This window comes from Pimephales promelas, chromosome 18, assembly GCF_988280905.1.
Source record: "Pimephales promelas chromosome 18, fPimPro1.hap1.1, whole genome shotgun sequence".
In the NCBI taxonomy this organism is placed as follows: Eukaryota; Metazoa; Chordata; class Actinopteri; order Cypriniformes; family Leuciscidae; genus Pimephales; species Pimephales promelas.
Genome location: NC_142786.1, coordinates 8638277 through 8659509, shown reverse-complemented (window position 1 = coordinate 8659509; position 21233 = coordinate 8638277). Strand labels below are relative to the sequence as shown.

The window sequence follows — 21233 nt, the reverse complement described above, 5'->3', positions numbered from 1 at the left end:
AGAGTGCTTTAACAAGTGAGTCTTGTCATTGTGAAATTTGATGGTTACTTTTCTAAATATCTAACACATTTGCTGTTCTTAAGAATAGTCATTGGCCTACTATTTAACTTTTTAAAAAACTTTTTTAACTTTTTTTTTTTTTACAAATATGTCTTCATCTTTAATTAGGCTACATATATATATATATATATATATATATATATATATATATATATATATATATATATGAAGAGTTCAGATGCAAAAGCCTCTAAATGCCATTTGAAATTTTCTTCTTTAATGATGATTTTTATCAAACTTGTATATTTAAGTTCAGTAATTTCACTTAAATAACAGTTAATAGGTAATTATCATTGCCATTTAAGTGAAATTACTGAACTTAAATATACAAGCTTGATAAAAATTATCATTCTAGAAGAAATTTTCAAATGGCACTTAGAGGCTTTTGCATCTGAACTCTTCATATATACTCTATGTATTCACGGTTTTATGTAGGCTATATTTACGTTATTGTCTATATGAATTGAAGGCATGCCTGCATGAATAGTCTACTGAATATGTAGCCTGTTAGTTCATCATTGTTTTCAGACGAACATGTTAAAATATGTTTTGTAATAGAAATATAAATGATAAGTGTAGGCTAAACACAAATGGTGTGTATATTGTTTGTGCAGAAGGTCTACAGTAACTGCAGGCTGCTACTTTGTTTAGAAGCGCGCGAGTCTGTCAGGATGAGGCACGTGCGACGGGACCTCCACCTGTCGCTCACAGTTTTTATTTTACTGTGCTGGAGTTCCGCAGGTACGGGCTGGATTTATCTTCCACTCTTTGTTGTAGCCTATATACCTCCGTCATTTGAACGTTTTGCTTAATTTCATATCATTGTTGTCATCCTAAACGCGTTACAGACATTAAATGAATTTTATATTAATCTCTGTCCTGACAGGAGGGCAACGTGTCAACAAAGTTACCCCATACGTCGGAGGCGTCAATGGCGGCACGAGACTGACCATAGAGGGGCAGGGTAATAAATATATATTAAAATATAGATTTACAAAATCAGTTTTAAGTCTCTTTTAGAGTTTTTTCCCTCCCTCCTTCTCAGGTTTTGCTCAAGCCAATCAGTTCAATCTCAATGCCGATGACCCAAATTTCGGCAACAGTGTGACGCTGGTGTCCCGAACCAGATCTGTTCCCTGTGATGTCGAGAAAGACTCCAGTCACTCCAAACAAATCATCTGTTATACAAGGTAGCAATCTTAATTGCTTTATCTTGATTGTTTTTGCATTGTATTTAATGGTGCTAATAAGAATTATTATTATATAAATCAAGGAAGAATGTACATTTTCATTTTCACTAATTCCTTAAACTGAGGAGAAATTAATAAAATCAGTGTAATTAAATAAAACCGGCCTATATAGTAGCCTATAATTGTTGTCTTCTGCAACATTTTTTTAAATAGCTTACGTAATATGTATATATGCCTATATATATATATATATATATATATATATTTATTTATTTATTTATTTATTTATTTTTAATCAACTTCCCCCACTCAACATTGCAGGAAACATTTGCTTGTACTGTAGGAGAAATTTGCACATTTTGTTCCAAACCTATACCGTATGTGACTTCTTTTCTTATGTGGAAGAATTGTTTAAGGAATATCCAATCAATAAAATGAAAACCTGTCCACATGACTTGTGTTCTATATTCCATGTCTTCCAAAATATTCCCATCTCCTGCAGCTCCCAAATATTATTCATGCAATTTGAAATAAAAATGTTCATTTTTGCATGCACTTTCCTCTAATGTTATTTTTAAATTATACTACTATTTTATGTATTATGAAAAAAAATTATTATTATAAAAACATTTTTAAATTCTTTTGCATTTGATTGTATAACATGTTTATTATTGCAGACTTTGCTCTGTCATATTTGTGCGTAAATGAAGAAGATATGCATTAAGATATTACATTTTTTGAGATAGCTGTACCGCACAATGATATGAAAAATGACGATGGCATATGTTTCTCTAAATAATCTTTATATTGCATTATATTCAGAGCTCTACCAGAAGATAACTATGAGTTTCGGGTCAGCGTGGATGGCGTGCCAATTCCTCTCAGTAACATTTGTTATGGTAATCAGTGGTATTACGGGTGGTGCATGTTCTATGTAAGTGAGATGGACTTCGATGTATTGCTTACTAATACATATACTCATATCTTCTCAAAATATTACAATATATTTATAAAAACATTCACTGCTTTCACAGAGCCGAACATACTATACACCTAGCATTGAAAGTATCAGTCCACTCTCAGGTCCCCCAGGTACGTTTTGTTAGTTTTTGTCATTACTCTGCTGCTTTGGTTTATAAAAAATGATACCTTTCACAATAAATAATTAAATAAAAATGAAATTGAATGACCGTTAGGGACTGTGGTGACACTGCGGGGAAGAATCTTTACTGATGTGTACGGAAGCAACACGGACAAAAGCTCAAATGGCCTGGATGCAAGATTTTTAAGGTCTGGAAATATTTAATACACAATGGAAAAATATACCTGTATGAATGTTAACTATATTCTGTCTTGTCATAAAGTGTGACTGAAACATGTGTCTAATGTGTTTTCTTTTAACAGAGCGTACATGGGAGGCATGCCTTGTGAACTTCTAAAACCCAATTCAGATGAAAAGTAAGTATATCTAAATTAAGTTATACTAATAAATGTAAATATTAATTGTGAATTCACCCTCCATAAATACACATATATTTTTTCAGGTATGGCCTCTTTTTGGATTATGAGAACAGTCAATGGGGATATATGAGCTGTAAAATGACTGGAACGTATATTGGTGAGGACACGTTATAATTAAAACATTCAATAATTTTTCGTTCACTAGATTTTTGTCAGATTAAATGTCATTGCCTTTGGTTTTCAGGTCATCACAACCTCAGTTACATTATCGACGGTCAATTTGGGAGGTCAGAGAAGTTTGATTTTACTGTACTAAACTTTACATCAAAGTCTCCTCATGTTGTCGACAGAAAATTGACAAAAGACATATTTTCTTTTTGTAGGAGTTTGCCAAACTTTGGGACTTTCAGCATCTCAGCACTGAACAAGCTTGCCATGTTCCAGACATACGCAGGTGTCGATAACATTTATTCTTCTTAAATAATACAGCATTGAATTACCTGCTCAAAATCAGATTTTAAAAAAATAAAAACATGGCCGTTCTGTTTCAGAGGTGACTGGAGTTTCTCCCTCTGAGGGCAGCTTATTGGGCGGCACATTACTGACCATTCAGGGACATTACTTTGACGAGACTGACCAACCAGCCAGGGTGTTAGTAGGAGGTAAAAATCTCTCTCTCTCTCTCTCTCTCTCTCTCTCTCTCTCTCTCTCTCTCTCTCTCTCTCTCTCTCTCTCTCTCTCTCTCTCTCTATATATATATATATATATATATATATATATATTATGTGATATATAATAAAATTAATTATTGTGACTAATTATAATTATCCAAATGATTATAAATTATTTATAGAATAATTAAAAAATGTTTTTTTTATGTTTTTTTTTTTTAATTATCATTTTCTTCCTTAGGTCGTGAGTGTCAGATTCAGAAGATATCAAATGAGAGGATTGTCTGCATAACACCTGGTTATGAAAAAAACAATATGACAGTGTTTCCTGGTGAGAATCTTATCTAAAGTCAGATCTATTATGATGATGTAATATATCTTTAAAAATTTGTTGGCACGACACTGTTGGCACGACAGTGGAATTTTGTGCTCCACACATGAGAACATTTGACTTTGACACTGTTGAAGTGTCACGACACATTATCTCAAACAAGAGCATGATTCTATTTTGTCACGTAACTGACTGTTTTCAACAGGACATTGTATATCAGAGGCTATCACATAATTGACAGAAAGGAAACTGGAATTTTAATAAGCCCTTTGTACTGTATTCGTCTCTTTGATCTTAAGATTTAATTTAATAGAATTTACAGTACAGAATAAATTATGGTGTACAGTACAGTTAATGATATGTTCAATAGCCATAGCTATACGGTATGTGTTCATTCAGAAATTGACTTTAACCCTTAATAAAATTCATTGAAGTAAAAATGTTCAAAATACTGAGGTCTCCCCTACTATTTATAAAATTAATAACACATATAAAATGTACATTTCTATGACAGTACTGTCTTGATTGTATTGAGTGATGATTAAATGATTATGTTTGTAGGTGGCAGAGGTTTTAAAATGGAGATGTGGAACAATTCTTCTCCAAACCTTCTTGAGGACGTCCTGAAGTATAATTCCAGTAGGCCTGGATATTCTTTCCAGTGGGTGGATTCGCTGTCGTTTGTTTGGCCCAATGAAATTGATAACTTTGTGGCACGATTGAGCGGTTTCTTTGTTCCAATTGAGACCGACAACTACTATTTCCGAATCAAAGCAGACGACCGATGCCAGCTATATTTCAGCAAGACTGGCCTTCCCCAGGATAAGGTACCTGAATGACAATAAAATTATAGTTTCATAATTTCAGTAGTTATCAGTGCAAGCAATTAACCCGTTGACTGCCTTTTTGAGCATATACTGTATATGGACGTAAATGGTTATAATATATGAATGCTTTGGAATACTTCTAAGGTGGATCTATTTTAATGAAGACACTTAGCAGATTATTGCAGAAGTGGAAGCAGCATCAAAAACATTAAAATCTAAAAAAGTTAAATATAGGTGTAAAGAAATTTTTTTTTATTTTACACAAAATATTTTGCAAAATGATTTGGACTTGCTAGAAATTGCTAGAAAAAATGAAGTCATGTGTTTAAAGGGATACTCCATTTTTTTTGGAAACAGACGATTTTCTGATATTTAGAAGAATATCAGTAACCAGACAGTTTCTGGTCTCATTGACTTCCATAGTATATTTTTTTCCTACTATGGAAGTCAATGAGACCAGAAACTGTCTTGTTACTGATATTCTTCTAAATATCAGAAAATCGGCTGAATGGATTCGAAAACGGTAAAACCCAACTGTTTAACTCTGGGGGAGTGGTAAAATGAGCCTATTTCCATAAAAGGTGGAGTATCCCTTTAACAAGTTGTTTACCAAAATTGAAGTTGATTAAAAGTGCCCTTTCCAAGGTAATGATGTTGTCACAGTCTCCGTCTGCACCATCCTGTCTGCGTCTCCAGCACTACACTTCCCATGATCCTCTTGTCTGCACACCTGAACTCACTCCCTCATCAGCCTCCCGTTCAGCGTCCTGTTCATCTGTTTCACCTGTCTTCACCTCATTATGTTTGATTCTTCAGTGTATTTAGTTCCCTCTGTTTTAGTCAGTCTTTGTCGGTCGATGTTTAATGTTACATGGTGTTACCCAGTCTTCCTGCCTGTATCTGAACTTTATTATTAGTAAACCTGTTGTATTGAAGCCTTTTGGACTCAGCCTGTCTCTCTGCCTGCACCCGCATCGTGACAGATCGACCGACCGCCAAATAATGGATTTTGCAGCAGTGCAACTTCTCCTCCTGGAGCAGGAGGATCAATCCCTCGAGGCCCACACACAGAGGTATTTGGACTTGATACCTCACGTTCACTATGATGATACCAGCCTCTGTGTGTTCTTCCGGGCAGGCCTAAACGCTGAAACCCAGGCACGCCTGCCCGGAGAGGGGCCTCGAGGGAACTTCGCGGCCTATGTGGAGTGGGTGCTGGTGTCATGTGGATCTTCTTTCACCGTGGACGACGGCACCAGCCCCACTCCAACGCCAGGGACCGTCCAGCCCGAGACCGTCCAGCCCGAGACCGTCCAGCCAGAGCCAGAGCCCGAGACCGTCCAGCCAGAGCCCGAGACCGTCCAGCCAGAGCCAGAGCCCGAGACCGTCCAGCCAGAGCCCGAGACCGTCCAGCCAGAGCCAGAGCCCGAGACCGTCCAGCCAGAGCCCGAGACCGTCCAGCCAGAGCCAGAGCCCGAGACCGTCCAGCCAGAGCCAGAGCCCGAGACCGTCCAGCCAGAGCCAGTGCCCGAGACCGTCCAGCCAGAGCCAGAGCCCGAGACCGTCCAACCAGAGCCAGAGCCCGAGACCAGGATCCCACCCAGCCTCCCTCTCCCACCTCCTCCCGTCATGCATCCGTCAGCCCCTCCGTCTGCCAGCTCCCCTGACCCAGCTGGGTCGTTGGATCCCCGGCCTTCGCTTCACACCTCCTCTATCTGGACACTTCCTCGGCCCCCGGTCCCATCGGATCCCCCGTGGCTGCTACCTCCCTCAGCTCCTCCATGGTCCCACAGTCCACCAGCTCGGCCAGGCTCCCTCGTCCCTCCGAACTCCCTGCACTCCCTCGTCATCCTCCCTTCACCTTTGGACTTCCTTCCCTTGGCTCCGCCCCGTCATGTCACCCCCCCGGTTCAGTTGGACTCCTCACTCCCTCCAGTCACCCGTCAGCCCTCACGCACTCTGACCTCACCGTGTCCCTCTGTGCCCCTGTCAGCACTTCGGTCACCAGAGCCTGCGGTGTCCCCTTGCTCCCTCGGTCCCTCCTCAGCACCCATCATCGTCGGTCCCTCAGCTACACCCTGGTCTCCTCTCCCATCCGCTCCGCCCCTGTCAGTCGGCCCCCTGGTGTTGCCAGCCCCACTACCATCGGCTCCACCAGGGGTCCTCCCTCCAGCTGCTCCGCCCTGGTCTCGCCCTCATCATGCTCCGCCCTGGTCTCACCCTCAGCCTGCTCCGCCCTGGTCTCACCCTCAGCCTGCTCCGCCCTGGTCTCGCCCTCAGCCTGCTCCGCCCTGGCCACGCCCTCAGCCTGCTCCGCCCTGGCCACGCCCTCAGCCTGCTTTGCCCTGGGGACGCCCTCAGCCTGCTCCGCCCTGGGGACGCCCTCAGCCTGCTCCGCCCTGGCCACGCCCTCAGCCTGCTCCGCCCTGGTCTCGCCCTCAGCCTGCTCCGCCCTGGCCACGCCCTCAGCCTGCTCCGCCCTGGCCACGCCCTCAGCCTGCTCCGCCCTGGCCACGCCCTCAGCCTGCTCCGCCCTGGCCACGCCCTGCCCAGCCCCCAGTTCGTCCCCCCTCCTTCCTCTGTTATGCGGCGTGAGGTCACGCCTCCCGGGAGGGGGGAGTTCTGTCACAGTCTCCGTCTGCACCATCCTGTCTGCGTCTCCAGCACTACACTTCCCATGATCCTCTTGTCTGCACACCTGAACTCACTCCCTCATCAGCCTCCCGTTCAGCGTCCTGTTCATCTGTTTCACCTGTCTTCACCTCATTATGTTTGATTCTTCAGTGTATTTAGTTCCCTCTGTTTTAGTCAGTCTTTGTCGGTCGATGTTTAATGTTACATGGTGTTACCCAGTCTTCCTGCCTGTATCTGAACTTTATTATTAGTAAACCTGTTGTATTGAAGCCTTTTGGACTCAGCCTGTCTCTCTGCCTGCACCCGCATCGTGACAGATGTCCAATTTCAAAAAGTTTTTTTTTTTTTTTTTACAGGATTAATAATGAGTGTTTAAGCTTTCGAATGATACCTAATTAAAAAGAAAATGCAATAAAAAGTATGCTAAGTGGCAACACTGACAGTTACAGTAACAGGCTATGTAGTGGCTAGTAACTTACACAAGTAAGTATGTTTTAATTTAATTTAAATGTAATCATTTTGTTTTATTTCAGGTTAAGATTGCATCACACCCCTATTATACTAACAGTTTCTTCAGCTATAGCACTCAGAGGTCAGACGTCATGCGCTTAGAGAAGGGAAAACCGTAAGTGAAGGGTTTCAAGTAAAAATTGTTTTAAAAAAAGTAATACATGTTTGCTCTCTATTAGTCTTTTTGTCATTTTGTTATTATTGACTTTATTGATTACAGCAGTCAACCTGAAAAATCTTTCAATGTGCTACAGGTACTACATTGAGATTCTAGTGCAAGAGTATGGAGGAGCAGCATCAGTGGATGTGGGCTTTTTCAAAGAGATCAGCCCTTTCACAGCCCAGCAGACAATTGAAGCTGTTAATGAGAGACAACGGATTGACGCGTACTATAATGTAGTACCTGAAAAACAGGTAAGTGAGCTCACAGATGCATTTTAGGCAAAGTTCAAAGATAAAAAAGAAGATAGAACAAAGCCTTTAGTGTTTACACTACACACGACCAAGTGACACGATACCATTCATTTTCAATGGTGAGCGGGCGACTTCCGGCGACATGTGCGGTCGCGACCATTGGCGACGCGATAAAGTTGAGAAATGTTTAACTTTATGCAAATGAAGGGCGATTTTCGCGAGCGACAACCAATAGGAGTGAAGTCAGTGGAGCGCTTCACTCTTCAGTGCTGAGTCTGACCGAGGCAAGTTGAACGAGAAGCAGCTTTAGGAATTAATTTCCTGCATTGCACCTGCAGAAACTGAAAAGTCAGAAACTGAAAAACAGAAAAGTCTCAGATATGATTTCATCTACCTGCTATATGCATTTTTTAAATTCTTTATTGTTTTAGGTGGTTCGTTTCATGGGGTGGATGCCAGTAACTCCCATCAACGAGGTCCAGACTCTGAGAATCAGAAGTGATTGTTTCTCTCGGAACTACTGTGCAAACACATACTACTTCCTGGCATATGGAGATCTTAAAACAGGTGCATTAGTTCACACAGCACTATGAATTCTCATCATTTTTGCATTTATGCTTTTTTGCACTTCCTCTAGAGATGTGTTTTTGTTTGCATGTCTGTAATGTTTACTGGAGTTGCTTTGCATGTTCTAGGGCCAATCCCAGTTAGTGCATCGGCGATGGAGTTGCAGAACGCTCTGAATGATTTGTGGACAATTAAACCAGACAGCGTTACAGTCACAAAGCTAGAACTGGACAATGAGTCACTGTACAATGTGACATTTAACTCTAACAGAGGTGAACATAAAACATTTTTTTTTTTAAATCAAGATTCTTTTATTGATTTCTCTGTCATCTGATTTTTTCTAACAAAAACACTTGCATAAGTTCTGAACAAAATTACCCATTACACTAAATTTCAACATCCTCACTCGCAATATAGCCTACTAGCCGATAGCCTTTTGGATAATTTTTAACCCAACAAATTTAAGGACTGGAGCTTTAAGCTTAAAGGAGAACTCTGGTGCAAAATGAACCTTTGGTGTAATTACACATTGTATGATTTAATGAATAATTGTAACCACAGTTATAATACATTATAAACTTAAATTTTACAACTTTAGAAAGTGTAATGCATTAAAATACATGACAAACAATTTTGGTTATTTATGAATATATATATATATATATATATATATATATATATATATATATATATATAATGCATTATAACATACATAATGAATACCTTCATAATGCATGATGATACATAAAGTAAAGTGTTACCAAAATACTACTACTAAAAAAGAAGTCTCTGCATAACTCGCCACTTTATGTACTTTTCATATTGAAATTATTAAGTTGTTACTTATTTTTGTAACAGTTTTGTGCATTAGGGTGTTTTTTTTTGTAGTTGCCTTTTATGTTGCTTGTAAAGTACATTGAAGAGTATTTTGCACTTATTTTTGTCAGGTGACTTTAAGGATCTTGACTACTTGATCATGGGCTCAGATACTAACATCACAGTTTCTGAGGATGTGAAAGGCCGGGCCAGCATGGAGACGTTCACACTGCTGTGGGGTGGAGTTCCATCCATCCCTCTGGCTTTCAATGCTTCTGCAGCTGAGGTTTTTGCTTGTTTTATATTTCTTAATATTTAGCATAGAAAAAAAATATAGCTATTACAGTCATGTGTACAAATGCTCTCTTGAAATATTCCTTTTCTTTTTTTTTTTATTAAAGGTGTATTCAGCATTAGATATGATGATCAGCGCTAAATGTCCAGCAGAGATTCCGACCACGGAGAACACTAATGTGAAATTTTTCAGAGATTATGAGACCACCACCACAGGGGTAAGCAAGGCTGCAAAGCAGATGATCATGTTCTACATGCAGAGGGCATGCCTACCTTATTCAAATCAAGTCAAGTTTGCTTTGCAAATAATGTGTGACATTAGGTATAGCATTATAGACATCAGTTATTTTGTTGAAAACATCACTTTTTTGTCCAGTTTTTAGAGCTTTCTTCTTATCAAACAGTTTTCAGGTGATCTAAGCCGCAGAGGGGCCCGGGTCACTGATTCGGAGGCTTTCTGTGGCCGCTGGTCTCTGAAGAATCCAGAGATTCTCTTCAATGTCAATGACATTACAGCATCCGGAGCTGTCTACAACCCAATACTGCTACAAACATATAACACTGTAAGCTCCACTAAACACCTCAGTAAATCATCCTTACTAATGGATTTTCTCAGCATATGAACTTTTCAAAGATAAAAAATATGTTATATATATATTTTTTTTATAGCTCTGTTTGGCCTACAAAGGGCGTCTGGTGAATGAAGTGGGAATATTGTTCAGTTACATGACTGCAAATACTGTCCGGGAAGAGAACATACGTATCTCTGTGCAGTTTGACTCAACGGATGAGTACGTTTAATCTACTGAACATAAATAGTAACCTGATGTCTTTCCTTTAGAATATTTGTCTTTATCGCAAACAAATTTAATAACATAATCAATTCATGTGAGGATACCATTGATGTTGTCACTCTCAGGTGGAACTATATGTGTGTGGATCTCCTGAGCTCCATCCAGACAAAGTTCATAGGCTCCAACTACAAACTTCTTCAGTTCAGTGTGTATGGAGTGGCAAACTCTGTTTACTTCATAGATGCTGTTCACATTGGACGTGCTTTGGATTCTAGTGGTGAATAGGAATACGTTTAAAATAAAAAAATAAAATAAAAATTTGCCATTTTATTTTAAAATGGTCTTTTAAAATGTAATGTTCTATTATCTCTTTCCACTTCAGTTATAATCCATAGAAGAAGACCGCCTGCTCTGGCCAGTTCAGGACTTTTCTTTTCAAACATAATTGTGAGCAAACAAGCAAATGCTTCACAAGTCAGCTATGAGATCACCGCGACACCTTACAACTGTGGCTTTGGTGTCCCACTGTTTGAAATAGGCTTTCTGAAGGTAAGTTAGAATAAAATGGAAGTGAAGTGCTGGACCTTCCAGATTTCTCTGATGTGAAAGATGATGACAACAGAATATTTGCATTTCATACTGCATGTTTTTGACATATGAGTTCATATCATTTGCACATAATTGCATAGTTAAAGGGATAGTTCACACGAAAACGAAATTCTGTCATCTATTACTCACCCTCGAGTTCAACCCCGTAAGACTTTTGCTCATCTTCAGAGCACAAATGAAGATATTTTAATAAAATCTGAGAGATTTCTGTCCCTCCACTTAAAATCGATTGACCCAACATTCTAATGCTTTAAAACATTCATAAAACCAATCCAAATGAATTGAAAAGTATTCTGAAGAGACACATTTGCTTTATATGATGAATTTAAACTATTTTTAATCACATAATAACATTGATCAGCGAACAATGTTTTCAGAATTCTAATTTGGTAAACAGAAGCTCAAGCACATTCTTGTGTGTCACTCAAAACGTTTGAGATTCTTGCATCAAGCAAGTACGGTTAAACTCTATGCTTATTCGCTGGTTACCGATTTCTGTTAATAAAAGCATAAATTAAATCTGTTCATCTCTTCAGCAGATTTGTATTAAATCACTTGATTGAATTCAGTGGAGGGACATAAATCTCTCAGATTTTATTAAAAATGTCTGTATGTTCTGAAAATGAACAAATGTCTTATGGACTTATCCCATGTAAGCCTTCCATGTTCTCATTCTTCAGTCTTCATTTATGTCCAACAGAAGATGCCAAACAGAACAGGAGACCTACTGATTCAAAGCCAAGGGAATGCCACTGTCACCATTATGCGCCCTCAGAAAGCCAGCCCCCCTCTTACAGGAACCTTTAACGTTGAGTTTTTAGGCCGGCGTGTTGAAGGTAAGCCTGTTGGCTGTGGGTTTATCTGTTACTTTGTTGTGTAGCTGCTGGAAATCATTTAGTACATTGAATTTCATGTAGTTGCATAGCAGATTCTTGATGTCGAACACTGTTAATCATGTTTCAGTCTCAAAACTAATTTAGTAGAATAGTGAACTCGACTTATTTCTACATAAACCACTATTTATTTATTTTTTTTCATGTGGTTTGCGCATTGTGTTCCCAGGCCTGGCAGTAGACATCAGTGCTGCGGACCTGCAGTACTCTCTGCAGGGGATCCCAGAGCTCGGCCAGCTGCAGGTGCAGAGATCTGGAGACTGTAGAGGCTACAGCTGGTACATACAGTGGCTCACCATCCCTGGAAATCAGCCTCTGTTAAAGGCAAGAAAGAGTGCGATTACAATAAAATGAACTGGGGTTTACAAGACGGCAGTGGAACTGCTCATGAGAAATGATAATAGCAATTTAAATAAAAGTTTGGTTAAAAAAATGTATGTGCTACATTTTAACCCCTTAGCTGTCACCCCCCCCCCCCCCCCTTTTGAGAATGGGGGTTGAAATGCACTATTCAAACTTAAATGGTTGTAATTTAAGAATGCTTTGGAATATATACCCAAGTACAAGTATATACCCAAAACACTTCAAAAAATGAAAGTATGAAAAAGTTATGGAAGTTTAAATTTACAGTTAATCAAATATTGATAATAATAAGAAATGATTGAGGACCATTTTGAAAGAGACTTTGAAAACCTTGTAATTTAAAAAAAAATAAAACCTTTCCAACCCCAAATTTAATATCTTAATTGACTCAAACTTTTCATTTCATACCAGGCTAATTTTTTTTTTTTTTGATAATGTTAACCAGATCAATGCGTCCAATGTGGTTGGTGTGAATCCTTCATTGACGTCACGTGAGCTCGAGCAAGGAGGCCTCTTCAAACAGAGAATTATGGGAGACTTTCTGCGCGTACCAACAAACAAACCACAGGTGAGTTTCTTCAGAGACTATTTATATAGAGACATGCCACTTCCTCAATCCTTAATACAAATGTATAGGGAAAACCCGTAACACCAAAGATAGCGGTTGTATGCAAATGCCCCGCCCCTCCCACTGGATAGCCAATCATCTGCTTTTAATGGTCAAGCTGGGAAACATTTAAATACATTAAATAGGCGGCAGATTTGATATACAGTGTATGTGTGTGTTGTGTAAATATCAGACATCCCAAGTCTCCCGGAAGTTCCGGGTGTCTCCTGCAGATTGATAGAGGCTCGCGAGTCGCTGATGTCTGCAAATTAGTTAAAATCTCCCGGAATCTAGAGCGGGCGAGCACATACTGTGTTTCAAACTGTACAATGCGCGCACGACAGAGAGCGAGAGAACCCTTGCGCATGCGCAGTAAAAGTATAGCCTGTGGGAAAACAGCGTTTTAAACCTTATTTTTGGGGCAAAGTCATCAAACTTTTTCAGCGATTACATGCAAATAGATGCAGTTTTTATGTCCCATGTGACCAGTAAATGTGCAGTTCTGACTCTCTTCCCATTCATTTAGATAGAGCCTGGTCTTGTTAAGTCCTAAATAGCTGCCCGGAGGCGTTGCCATGATGGCGGCCGAGTGGCATGACTTGCCTGAAAGGACTTTGGTTTCTTACTCACTGCTTTTACTGGAATAATGTTTGTCCAAAATATATTGGTCATATACTGTATATGCAGCTCGCTTTTTAAGGCTCTTCCTCATGTTACCTGATGCAGTGTAGCATCCAGATTTCAATAGCGCTACATAGCGGGTCAGGTGCACGGCCTGTCCGGTTGTTACTCTGTTTGAATATCCAAATGCTCTAGGGATTTTGCATGTTGAGAGGATAATGGCTGAACTGAAAGGTTCATTTGTATTATATTACTAAATTTTCTATAGTTTGAATGTGCCTGATCCAATTAATATTTTATTCTAAGTTCTCAAGAATGCATTACATACAGTTTTACTGGTTAAATAAGTAAACATTAATATTCTTTTATATTAAAGGGATGCTTGATTATGATTTCACTTTTCTAATTGTAGATAGTGTGTAATGTTGCTGTTTGAGCACATCAGCAAAGTTACGCAGCTCAAAGTTCAAAGCAAAGTTAGATATTTGCTTTTAAAGAAATTGATTTATGAGGACTATAACAAACTGCTGGTAGGGACTACACAACATTACTCCCGGGTTAGTGACATCACTGACCCTAAAATGTACACAAACCCCGCCCCTGGGAATGTGATTTATAGATTATCATGATAGAACATGCTAATCAATGTCAAGAATGTCTGTGGGTGGTGATGGCACAGTGGATAAGACACATGCCTTTGGTGTGACATACCCGGGTTCGAATCCACTGTGAAACACCAATGTGTCCCTGAGCTGCTCCAGAGGTGTGTGACCTTTGACATATATAGCAATTGTAAGTCGCTTTGAATAAAAGCCTCAGCTAAATTAATAAATGTAAATGTATGTAGTTATGCAGCTAGAAGATAACTACACATAAGCTACATAAATTCATCCACTAACCATTCAGAAATGTTCTGTTGCTCCTATATGTTGTCACTTCTTCTTAAGTCTCTCAATCTTTCTCTGACTCCTGTTTGGAAATAAAAGGCTAAAGGTTTTTTGAAATTTTCAGTGCATGTCTGTGTGAGATAAAAGGACAAGAGCTGTTGAAGCTCTGCCCTCTGTGCTGGAGTAGCAGCTTATTTAGACACCAACACGGTGTGTTTTTGCTCACCCTCAATTTTAACATGATATATAAAAATATTTTGGGGGTATTTTGAGCTAAAACTTCACATTAACACTCTGGGGACATCAAAGACGTATTTTACATCTTGTGAAAAGGGCATTACACCACCTCTTTAATGTAAATGTTTTAGATTTTTTATTTTCTAATTTAGTACTGTGTTGGGTCTCCTCTTAATATAAATGTAATCTTAAGTTTAGTTTCATTTCTGGGTCCAGTTGAGAAACTTTGGTTTAGGATGTCTAATGACAGAAATGTAAATTTATGTGCTTATCTTTAAGGTGGAAGTTTTCATCAATGGTATTCCATCACGGTGCACAGGGGACTGTGGTTTCACCTGGAGTGAGCAAAAGACCCCAACAGTGACTGGGATCTCGCCTACTGAAGGTAAAGAAGAGTATCAAGTATCACATAAAAGCTGTCACCTCCATTCACAGTGGTTTATGTTACTGACATAACTTGTCTTTCAGGATCCAGCAGTCTGGGAACAATTCTTACCATAACTGGATCTGGTTTTGATGGTGGAAACGTCACTGTAAAGATTGGAGATGTGGAGTGCTCTGTTCTACAGCTTACTAGTAAGTCAAAACTCAGTACTGTCCTAAAGTTTTTTTTTTTTTTTTTTGCTCACATACTGTACACCCAAAGTGCGCACACCGAGAGCTGCATTTCTAACAGCACACAAACACAGAATTGTCTCCTTTTCACGTGTCCTTGGGCTTGGATGGATACATGCACGAAATATAATGTCAAAATATTAGGGTTGCCCCCTAATAATCAACTAAACGTTAGTCATCGAAAAGAAGATTAGTTGAGGAAAATTCCCTGTTTGTTTTGCTTGTTTGGCCTAGTTTCCCAGTGTGTATGATTTATGATCCCGTTCACCTGTTGTCTCATTAATTATCTCATTAGCTATTTTGTTTGCTGTGAATTTAAGTCGTTAGTTTGAGTGTACAAATGTGACGTAATGATGCAAATACATGCTCGAATTTCCCGTGGAAATCCACTAGTACACTGGAATAAAAAACATTATTACAAGTTGGCTGGTTATGTACTTTCTCAAATATGTATTTTCCAAAAAATCTATGGACTGCAGCTTTAATGAAATGTAAATCCTCTCTGCAGTGTGGCCTTTCTTGAGTTGTTTATGTTTTTTCTTAGTTTTATTGATCCAAAATGTTTTTATACATTTTCTTCTATATTTTTATGTGATGTTCTGTACATCGCGGCTTTAAAATTACCGGTAAAGTATATCACAAACGTTTCATTTATACCCTAAATAATCAAATTAACTTGAATGAAAATGGCATTACTGTATATGACCCCTTTAAATCATTATTCATAAAGTTTAGGAGAGTACATTTTTACAGAACTTTTTTTTTAAATATACTATTCATGCAAATATCAAATTATTTATTTGTGTTTCAGATACTTCTATAACCTGCCAGGTCGGTCCTGCAAGTGCAGGTGTACAGCCGGTCTCTCTGAGTTTCTCTGTGCTGGGAAATGCCCAATACCAATATAATAACAGCTTGTTCACACATCTGTTAGGAGTGACTTCCATAAACCCCACAACAGGAAGCGTAGCAGGTACATTACAATTCTCTACATAAAGTATAGTGTAAAATAAATATATTTACTGAAGTATTTGATGCTTGCATATGTCTTTCATACATATCATACATTGGGCAAAAATGTCTAGCACCACTAGGAAAATGCTTCTATTTCATATTTTGAAAATGAGAAATTTTGTTAATTGAAAATTATATCAGTAGAACAATTTTAATGACAAGCTGAACTGACACATTTATTTTTAAAATAGTGTTTGTTGTGTCCAAAACCTGCTTACCTATGTTTTTTTTTGTTTTTTGTATGGCTTCACAGGAGGGACGATTCTGACAGTGTCAGGCTATGGATTCAGGAATGATACTGCAGTCACCATTGGCACTCAGCCATGTAACATTATAGAAGTGGAACTTTTCCAGCTGAGATGCACAGTTCCTGTTGTAAGTATAAATATTGTTTTATTAGTATTAACAGAACCCCTAAGGGCAAATTCACAAAAAAGTTGTACCACTTTAAATGGAATGTCATTTTTTTTTTAAATGTGCATCCTCATAATGCCCCACTTGGCACTCAGAGCTGACTTGAAAGATGTGAGTTGTCACATGTGAATTGTGTTTCATAAATGGAATTAGCATCTTTCCTTTGGTAAATCCCATACTGAAACAAGACAGCACATCCAATAAATATCATAGTGGGCACAATGCAATCTTAGGGAATTTCCCCCTTAATGTACTTTATGCTGTACACAATACTGAATCCATGGAATTTTTATTCATGAATCTTGTGTATGACATCAATCAGGGGTCGGAAGGTGAATGGAGTGTAACAGTGACCACGGCAGAGATGACAGAAATATCAAATGCCTCTTTCACGTATAGCAGCGCTCTGACGGCCTTAATCACATCTCTGAGCCCACAAACTACACCAGTATTTGGTAAGATATTAATATTTATAAATTTTGTAGACTCTCTAAACCCAATTCAGGGTAGTAATGTTTAACAGTCCATTTATTTCCTGGGAATTTAACCTATGACATAAAAACGTTAAAGAAGCCTGGCCCTTTTTATTAGACATTACATTAGACACAGACCATGACACTGACAAGTACCCTGAATTGCTTTAGATGTTCAAATATGTTTTTCAATACCTATTCATCTTGTCAAAATTGGTGCCCTATAAGCTACAGTAGTTGGCCTTGTTCTATGTTTGCAAACAGTCAACAACTGATTGTGTTCCGATCTGAGATTAGAGCTGTAATCCGATACTCTGTCTCTTCCCTTTATTCGAAAGAATGCCGTGTAGTGAATAAGAATAGCTAAGCTTGTGGTAATGGTAAGACTTTATTTCAACAGTCTCCTTATCACTACAGTAGCTATATGTAACATATGTAACAACTATAATATGCATAAAACGTTTTTTACAGGGTTATATATATAAATATATATATATATATATATATATAAATTTATCAACTCAATAAAAAATTATATATTCTAATTTATTCTATCGTTTCATAACATGTCATTAACATTTAGAGCATACAGGTTCATGACATAATTTGTATTTATTAATTGTCTTTTTTACAGTTTCATATATGTCCCCTCCCCCAAACCCACACACACAGCCATTCCAACCTATAAGTAATGAATTCAAATCTTTCCATATTCAAATAAACACTTCTTAGCATCTATTCTTAGAGAGACATAATAATAAAGATGAAAGTCAAAGGGATACAAACAAACAAACAAACAGGTAGAATCACATTCAAGTGTGTCTTTCCATCCCATTGTTCTGATCTGCTTTTTCATCTTGGCTACAGCAGTAAACCTTCAATAGGCCTCCAGACAAACTGCAATTAAAAGTTTTTTTTTTGTGCATGCCAGATAATTCCACTGGTTTTAGCTGATGTCACGCAATCAGAAAAGCCGGTTTGTCTGCAGTGAAGGACAATCAACAATGTGATGTTTTATAAAAAAGGACCTGTCTATAACACTGAAATCTGCTCTAAAAACTCAAATAATCACAGTCTTGTATCTGACTTCCTCATTGATCTCATTCCTCACAATCTTACAGGAACAGTGATTAATTTGATCCAGTTTTCACTGATCTTTTTTGATAAAGGGCACAGGATTCTCACCATCTTGGGCACAAATTTTGAGGCGCAGGCTAATGGCAGCTCTGTTTTGATTGGTGAAGCTGAGTGTGAATTGCTGCATTGGACCAATGAAAACATCACCTGCCTGTTACCCACACTTCCCCCAGCTGTGTACAATGTCCGTGTGAGAGTCGGAAACCAGGGTTACACCTTAACCAGGTCTTATATCACTTACTATACTCCATAACATGAGATTTCAAACTGTTTTTGAAATTGCATTTACAGTGACATTTAATCATAAGTGAAATTTTTAAAAGTGATTAAATGTTTTTGTGTGTATGTTTGCAGTGCTGGCCTTAATACCACCATAAAGTATGTTCTAGAGGTCACAAGTTTTTCTCCATCTCTGGGGTCTTTGTATGGCGGAACCACCATCACTATCACCGGCTCCGGGTTCAGCCCTGTCACAGCAGACAATAACGTCACTCTAGGTAAGACAAGACTACAATGGACAAAAGTATATATCAACATTCTTTAAAATATTCCCCATGTTTAAAACTACCTTGAAATACTTTGATTTACTCTTTGATGTTTAACAGTGTATTACTCAAACCAGTCGTTTCCAGATCATTCAGTACTGTAGTCACATTGTGCGTTTTGTACAGGTGACACACAATGCCGAGTGACAGCCGTTTCAGATCATCAACTTGAGTGTGTGACCCAGTCTAGAGATAAAACACACACCGTGACGAACCAAGGCTTCCACCCCGGTAATATCTCTTTACTTTTATCTCTTTTTCTGTCACGCACACAATACCTGAAAACATCAGAGACAATGAAACAATGGCTGTCAGCGCATTGATACAGACTTATCAAATACACTAGAGCAAAAAAAACCCCCAAAAAACATGGTATCCCATAGCACTGTTTGAGCGGGATAATTTCTTTCTTTTTTTCTTTTTTCTTGTTAAGCTGTATTTAAACCCACAAAGTATCCACACTGGCAGAATTCAGTGAAATCCTTTGTAGTTTTCCTGAAGAAAGCATCATTCACAAAGCATCATATTACTAGTTGTGCTGATATGACATTTCTGTTACCTATTTGACTATTCCGAAGAATTTCACCAACCACTCCAAACCAAAATAAATAGTGTTCCAACCAGTCACCGACATGGTTTTGTTGATAGACACTGACTTCTTCTTCAGCTCCAACTTCACGTGCACAAAACCTCACAACACCCCCACCCTGTCGGTGATTGGTTGGAACACTATTTATTTTGGTTTTGAGTGGTTGATGAAACTAATTGTATTTGTGTGCAGATCTCAGAGCCTAGGCTGCCTACAAAGATGCATTTTTTTTTTTTGATGACCTGCTTATGGGGTGGGCACCTAGCAGATTGTTTGGAAAGATTAGATGAATGTGATCATTTATGTTTAATAAATCGCTGATACAACCTTTAATACTTGCTGTAGTATTATTTATTGCTCATTAATATACAGTATTTAAGTAATACTAACAAATGAGACCTAATTGTAAAGTGTTAAAGACAAATAAATTATGGAAATTAATACAATTTTAAAATGCAATGGAAAATGCTGGAGATTAAAATCATAATTCAATGGAAAAGTGATAGAAATTAATAAAATCTCAAAATATTATAAGGGATAAAAAAAATAAAATCCTAAAGTAATGGAAATCGCATTAAAATAAAATGTTAAAAGGTCATGAAAAAATTTAACAAGGAAATTAACAAATGGAAATCATGGAGATTTTTACAGTCCAAATAAGTGTTCTAATTATGCAGTGTAATTTTTTTTTGTTTTTTTTGTTTTTGGTTGATATCAATGAAATATTGTCAGAAATATTTTGTGTTTGACAACATGTGCTTGTTTGCCCACTTGTCCAGTGTATGGTCAGGGTTACGCTTGGAGTCCCTCTGCGATAATAGCCTCAGTGGGGGACACAGTGGTTTGGCGTTGGGACGCTCCAGCTTTTGTGCCTGGTCTGAGCTACAGGGTCTTCAGTGTGTCCAGTCCCAGCAGCACAGACTATGATGGCATTGCTTTCAGCAGTGGAGACACAGGAACTGCCAAAGGTACAAAAACTACTATCAGACAAACTGTGTGTTAAACCTGCTCATTCTAATTTACATCAAGCAGACAAACAACTACATAAACTGTTTGTGAGAACAACATTTGCCTTAACACTATTTTGAGAACCAATCCTTACTTAAAACTTTACATTTTCTAGTCTAATTCTTATGAAGAGATCCTATCTAACTAGAGGAATCAAAAAACACAAATCATGAATATTAATGTGTAAATAATTAGATGGTGTTCATAAATATGCAATGTAATTCACAAATATAATTTAAAATACAAGATATTTGCAAGATATCTTTATGGAAAAGTGTTGTTTTGTTATTTTTGTTTATTTTATTTGTCAGTCTAAAGTTATTTTCCTAAACACAAATTAGTTGCCTAAAGGCACTATCCTATCTTCTGTATAGTTACTTTGTAATAAATTATCTATACAAATAGATTTAAGTTGAATTACTAATTTGCGATTCTACACAGGAAAGATCAACAGTATGGGATAAACTATTTGAATATTTTTTTTTACCTTTTAAGCTGTTTCTTACTTTTACTTTTAATGGTTTCCAGCTTGAATTTTTTTATGTTTTGTGCTAAATTAACATTATTTCATCTCATAGTACAATATATTGGCTCTGAAACAGTGTAAGTGGCTTTTGATCTCTCTGATCTTTGTGACATTGTGTGATGTGTG

The 21233-nt window shown here is 38.1% G+C and overlaps 1 protein-coding gene across 1 annotated transcript in view; it reads left to right on the top strand.

The window, feature by feature from the left end:
* The first annotated feature begins 683 nt into the window (after positions 1–683).
* pkhd1l1.1 (PKHD1 like 1, tandem duplicate 1) overlaps positions 684–21233 on the top strand; it is a 52082-nt gene continuing 31532 nt past the window's right edge. Inside the window, exons 1-35 of the mRNA XM_089122788.1 lie at positions 684–801; positions 947–1024; positions 1106–1250; positions 2073–2184; positions 2285–2342; positions 2447–2540; positions 2655–2708; positions 2795–2868; positions 2956–2998; positions 3095–3165; positions 3263–3373; positions 3624–3713; positions 4275–4540; positions 7708–7799; positions 7939–8098; positions 8530–8665; positions 8794–8937; positions 9613–9767; positions 9883–9993; positions 10180–10338; positions 10445–10566; positions 10695–10846; positions 10952–11118; positions 11879–12014; positions 12241–12395; positions 12880–13002; positions 15066–15171; positions 15255–15362; positions 16213–16374; positions 16669–16790; positions 17152–17284; positions 18472–18664; positions 18794–18936; positions 19111–19215; positions 20353–20541. Of these exons, the coding sequence (XP_088978914.1) occupies positions 732–801; positions 947–1024; positions 1106–1250; positions 2073–2184; positions 2285–2342; positions 2447–2540; positions 2655–2708; positions 2795–2868; positions 2956–2998; positions 3095–3165; positions 3263–3373; positions 3624–3713; positions 4275–4540; positions 7708–7799; positions 7939–8098; positions 8530–8665; positions 8794–8937; positions 9613–9767; positions 9883–9993; positions 10180–10338; positions 10445–10566; positions 10695–10846; positions 10952–11118; positions 11879–12014; positions 12241–12395; positions 12880–13002; positions 15066–15171; positions 15255–15362; positions 16213–16374; positions 16669–16790; positions 17152–17284; positions 18472–18664; positions 18794–18936; positions 19111–19215; positions 20353–20541 (4339 nt within the window). The 5' untranslated portion in view covers positions 684–731. The remainder of the gene's footprint in view (positions 802–946; positions 1025–1105; positions 1251–2072; positions 2185–2284; positions 2343–2446; positions 2541–2654; positions 2709–2794; positions 2869–2955; positions 2999–3094; positions 3166–3262; positions 3374–3623; positions 3714–4274; positions 4541–7707; positions 7800–7938; positions 8099–8529; positions 8666–8793; positions 8938–9612; positions 9768–9882; positions 9994–10179; positions 10339–10444; positions 10567–10694; positions 10847–10951; positions 11119–11878; positions 12015–12240; positions 12396–12879; positions 13003–15065; positions 15172–15254; positions 15363–16212; positions 16375–16668; positions 16791–17151; positions 17285–18471; positions 18665–18793; positions 18937–19110; positions 19216–20352; positions 20542–21233) is intronic.